Below are 5,582 nucleotides of genomic sequence, written 5' to 3'. Positions count from 1 at the left end.
TCGAGGAAGGCCTTGCAAACAGGGTCGAGTTCCATCCAACGGGCAACCAACATTATCACCCGACTATATTCAACGCACGCGCTCTGGTCGCATTACTCGCCCTCCTGCCAGTTTTTGTTTGTAAATTTTGTTGTCCGCTTCTGGCGGGGGGTTAAGTAGCGCGCACATTACCGCATTTTAGCGAAGCGGATTAATTGCCTTTTTCGCCGCGTTTCTCTTTTGCCGCTGTTGCGTTGACTCGTTGAGTCATTCTTAACTTTGCAACGGAATAAAGCTGTGTAACGCTTTAAGATTCTGTTATGCATTTGCCGACTGTGCCAACAATGCTGAGTATATCAGATACCTTAGGGTCGGGAAACTTTCAAGTGTAAAGTTCTTTTGTGCGGGACTTTTTGTTTAATTGTGGAAAAGGAAAATATCGCCTCCGATGAAGATGATGATTAAAATAACGTGGAAGATTTCGCTAAAAAAAACAAAATCATCGCTAAAAAAGCAACATAGTTTAAACAAAAATAAGGAAAAATACACAGACTTTTTGATACTGACGATGCCAATAAAGTCAAAGATATATTTTAGCGATAACAAAACCTTGTTAACGGCAAAAGACACTGGGTTATAAGCTTAATATAAACAGCAACAACTTTTACACATTCTCCAAATGCACATGTTTAAAAATCCAATTACATGCTTAACGTTTTTGGTTTGTTTATCTTTTGTGAAACACTGAATATCTTTTGTAGCAGCTTTGACAAACAACAACAGTTCGTCGGCTGTTACCGGGGCAGTGATCGGAATATTCATGTTCATAATCATCTGTGTTGTTGTTGTTTTCCTATGGTGGAAAAAACACAACAGGTGAATAAACGCTCGTGATTTAATTTAAACGTGAATTTGGAGCATTTAAAACTATCTGAGCATTTCAACTTGTTTACAGAAGCAACCAAGAAACCAGTGATGAGCAGGCAGATGACAAACAAGCTGGTGGTATGGAAGCAAATATTATAAAATATTCCTTAGACAATTATTTTCCTTCTGTTCCATACAGAGATACTTTGTGGGATAATTGCGTCTAAGGTTCCTCAACTTTCAACTCGACAACAATATAGAAATATATTGGATTCATTCTCAAACGATTTACAACCTATGTTGTTCAAGCAGAAGAAGCCAATGGTGACCCCAATGAACCGACTTACGCCACCGCTAAACCACGAAAGAATAGAAACCAACCCGACTCTATGGCGCCACCACACGACAAAGTTTACAGTCGCGTGGGAGAGGAACGACGTGAGGATGATGATTACGATACTCTTCACTGCTCTGGATCGATTGAAACGTGACCAGATGTAACTTATGGTTTAATATTTACAACTTCAAGTGAAATGTTTAAGTTGATTCAACAAGAAGCTTTCATCGCCACTGTAGGCGGACATCACAACCATGATACATAGAAATACAATGCGAAATATTTTCTAATTTAAGATCTCAGCAATACCAATGTAGTAAAACGTGCTAGGAGTTTAGTGTGGGTTTACCCACGTGCTTTTTGTTGTGTGTGTTTTATTGAATGTCGTATTCAAATTATCTGATACGCCTGATGATTTCGACACTAATATTTTTATGATCAAACCAAACAAAACTACATAACATGAAAGCCAGAAAACAACATCAGTCTGGTTCCATAGAGATCGTCACTATAAGACAGCAGATGTGTGGGGACATGAGTCGTTGTGAAAATAAACTCCCACGTTTAACAAACATTGATCCACATCCGTGTATTGTGTGGTTGTGTCTGATGGGAAGGTTGGTAACACAATGATAAACAAGGTTTGAATTTTACGATGCAGGATACAGAAGTTATAAAGAAAAACGCAGTGAACTAATACAGTGTAAACTTACGTTTCCTGGGAACGAAACAAGGCACAGGTTTTTCCAACAATAAATCTCATTTATTCAACGTTTATTTTCACACCTATTCAGACCGAGGTCATGGAGTTTCAAGTCGTTTTAAGTTTACTTTTGTTTCCTTGTTGTTTCGCACAAACTTGGCACGAATTCGACGAAGTGAAGCATTATTTGATCGGACCTCGAGTTAACTCATACACAGAAGCTGAAACAGCATGCAGTGGAAAGGGAGGAGGTCTCGCCGATGTAAAAAAAACAGATATATTTAACTTTCTGGTGGGAAAGATTGGAACAGTATCAGGTGAGTGCAGTGAGAATGGGCAACAATCACATGTGTGTGAATCTAACACTTTTTTGGTAATTTTATTCAAGCGAACCCAGTATTGAATCACCTTCCACCTCCAAATGACGTAGACTAAAAGCCAGTAATGAAGTCGAGATTATTAAAATTTGGATTGAATGCAGAGGGGAAGCCTTTAACTACGAAAAACATCAATGCTGATTACAAAGTTAGAGCAAATTGAATTAATTTTTTCTGATGGTGATTTTTGTGTACGTTTTACAGCCTCCCCATATTCGTTCTACATCGGAGCAAAACGAGATGCAGGAACAAACAACTATAAGTGGACGGATGGAAAAGATGTTGACAATGGACAGTGGGTAACAGGGGAACCGATCGCAACAGGATCCAAGTATTGTGTGATAATGAGTTCATTAACTTCACTTGATTCAACATACAAGTGGAGAAGTACGGAATGCAATGTTACTTCGGGATATATTTGTCAACGTATCGTAAAAGGTAAGTTGGCGTCGAGGCTGCTTTAAAACGTAATCATATAACAACTGTGGGGCTAAAGATATATTTTATTTTGTATTAATATGTAACAACAACAATAATAATCGGTCTATTCCGTATGTTTAAGCTTCATCAATTTCTACATCGCCTTCAACCACAAGCACAACAACAACCACTCATTTTCCAAACACAACCAGTTCCACACAAACCACCATCACAATGGAACCAACCACCAGAGAATCTGAACCAACCACTTTTACCACCAATTACATACGTGAGCAAATCGCATTCTTTGTGAAATATTTGCATCACTTTTAAAGTTGATCCTTTGTTCAACAGCAATCTACAATCGTTCATCGGACGAAATCAACAACATTTTAAGGATATTTACTGTATTAGTCGTACTTGTGGTCATCGTCATCGTATTGAATATCGCCTCTATGATTTTCCTCTACAACCGGACAAAACACCAGTAAGCAGCCACATAAAAACCTGCTTATATCGACAAAATTGTTTGAGTATAAACATTACCACAAACATTTCGACGAAGTTTCAACGATAAAAAGGCAAAAACGTTGTTCCTTTACCTTGTGATTGCTGGTTTTCAGTGATGAAAATAACGTTTATTATAGAAAGGTTAAAACTTATTGTTCACATTCGCAGAGCTGGTCACCATGGGATAGGGACCAAACCTATTGGTAAGTGAGGATATTTTGTTGGGAAACTAACATAAAAACCCCAGGTTATATCGCATGGTTTAAAATGAATGTTACAGAGGATGGAGATGAAACGTACATAGTTCCACAAACCATTCCATCAACCAACCAACACCGACCTATAAACAACCAACACAAACCACCCAAAAACACCAAACATGACTATGACGTCATAAAGCAAAATGAATACGTAAACAAGAATGTGGGAAACACTTCCATGACTGGGGGTGAAAGTTCGTACATGAAAGTCGAATAATTTGTTGCCATTCTTTTAATCAATGGTGGTTGAACTAAATTATATTAAAACTGTAGGCACCTTGCTCATTCATAAATAAATTTGCAAAATTAACAATCTTCGAATGTTCAACCTGCAACACATCTTGAAATGCACGGGTGAAGAATGCAAGGCGTGTTGAGACAGGGTTTGCAAAGATATAAGTTGGATGAAATCTTTACATACAAACATTTGTTGTCCTTTGCATAATTCTGTGTGTTAGTGAAGTGTTGAATAAACAACGGCCCCGACGTTTTCTCTTAATCTCATTGCTCCTTGTTCGTGTTTCTAGTGTTTCAGTAAGTTGGTTGTCCACGTATCTCTATGTCGCTTTGTAACATCAGGAAATATAAATTATCGTACGAGGTTGGGGATTTGTAATACCATTATCTTGAAGTGTTGTGATTACGAGGTCGGGTGAAAATCGTTTAACGTGATACAATGGTGAGCTTGATCCAACAAGCACAAAAAAGATGACCCAGTAAATCAAAGCAACCAGTTGAGCGACGGTTCCTTTAATTTCGTATCTGGACGTGGGAGGTGGATATTATTTCCCCATACTAAGTCGTGTGTTGTCTAAATAAAAGCGCACATAAGTATAAGAAATGGTTTTCATGTCTCAAGTGTGAAGGCGTCTTTGTGTTCCCAAGATAGAACTCCCACACACCGATTCATATCCGTACATATAACCATGCAAGTTGGTATGTATAATATGCGGTTCTGCAAGGAAACAAAAGTAATAATGGAACAAACAATATATTTGCCCGAGCCTTCTTAATTTAGTGTTTTTTTACATTTTGTCATAATTCCTTTATATGACGTCATAACCTATGTAAATGACGTCACACCTTTATTCAACAACTTTTAGTAGGTCGATCGTTTTCACCGCTGACGCGCAGTTGAAATGTCAGAAGTTCCCCAAATAAGCAGACTTTTTAAACATAAAGGATAGAAAATGCGCATGTGACTTACAACAGTTACAACAGTTTTCCTGCAGCTAAATTACATTTGTCGAGATCAGTGTTTCCAAACTGTTTTGTCTGCGGAACACAATAACGTTATTTAAGTTGACAGGAAACAAATTGAGAAACACCAAATACGTCAGAACCGTCAAATATTAATTTCGGTTTTAAAAATTTAAGAAAGTCACAAGAAAAACATTTACGAGGAACCTGAAGCCATTCGAGAAGTCATTCGTATTTCAGGCACCACATCTTCATGTATGGTCGCTACAACCTGTGAGAATTAGTTCGATGACAATACTACGTCATTGGAATCCCCACACGTTTTACAATTTACTCATTTCCGTGCAGAGAAAGAAGGTTTGTTTCTGCGTCAGAGGCGATGTTGTGATTCCTTCAGTCAGCATTCACCAGTTCAGGAAGTATTGCGGTTGCTTCAGTGTTCACCTCAGCGCAAAAACAGCCACGTTTTGCTGCCTAATTATGTTTTACAACGGTAGTTACTGAATACATTATGGTGAATGAGCAATAAGTTAATTAAAGTGGACAAACCAACAGGTTTTTGGGCAACAAACGAACAACAGCCAGTTTGAATCGCGTGTGAGCAATATTGTACAGCTACGTACGTGTATTGTTTGGATGTTTCTTATCTTTGTTGATTGTGAATTATTTCCTTGAAAAAATATCGCACTTCTATGCTCGGCATTCTGGCCTGAACATCGCATTGTCACCAACGCCCATGTTATTTTGTTCCGCGTCACCACCAACCAAACCTGGTGCAAGTTGCACTCCCTCAGCCTCACACAGAATCTGAAACAAATCTTGTATCCAAAATATCTAATTAATTTCAAATCAGGAGATATTTCCAGGTGTTAAGACAACACATGAGAGTTCTGATTATGATGTTTCACTTCCTGTTGTTGCTGCTTAAA

The 5,582-nt window shown here is 38.2% G+C and overlaps 1 protein-coding gene across 1 annotated transcript; it reads left to right on the top strand.

Annotated features, from left to right (window-relative positions):
* The first annotated feature begins 1,986 nt into the window (after positions 1-1,986).
* On the top strand, positions 1,987-3,670 carry LOC145891280 (uncharacterized). The gene is made up of 6 exons (XM_082981918.1): positions 1,987-2,203; positions 2,468-2,701; positions 2,826-2,972; positions 3,038-3,170; positions 3,362-3,396; positions 3,474-3,670. The coding sequence occupies exons 1-6, from the start codon at positions 1,987-1,989 to the stop codon at positions 3,668-3,670; spliced, it is 963 nt and encodes a 320-aa protein (XP_082838044.1).
* Positions 3,671-5,582: the final 1,912 nt, after the last annotated feature.

Source organism: Ascidia mentula, chromosome 1 (assembly GCF_947561715.1).
Source record: "Ascidia mentula chromosome 1, kaAscMent1.1, whole genome shotgun sequence".
NCBI classification, from domain to species: Eukaryota; Metazoa; Chordata; class Ascidiacea; order Phlebobranchia; family Ascidiidae; genus Ascidia; species Ascidia mentula.
Note: the sequence above shows the minus strand (reverse complement) of the source record. Positions and strands in the feature narration are given on the sequence as shown.

What these genes read in the sequence shown, in the direction of transcription:
- LOC145891280 (XM_082981918.1), top strand. Translation starts at nt 1,987, where the DNA reads ATGGAGTTTCAAGTCGTTTTAAGTTTACTTTTGTTTCCTTGTTGTTTC. An exon ending in AAAGATTGGAACAGTATCAG is followed by an intron (nt 2,204 to 2,467) that starts GTGAGTGCAGTG and finishes TACGTTTTACAG; the next exon opens with CCTCCCCATATTCGTTCTAC. An exon ending in TTTTACCACCAATTACATAC is followed by an intron (nt 2,973 to 3,037) that starts GTGAGCAAATCG and finishes TTTGTTCAACAG; the next exon opens with CAATCTACAATCGTTCATCG.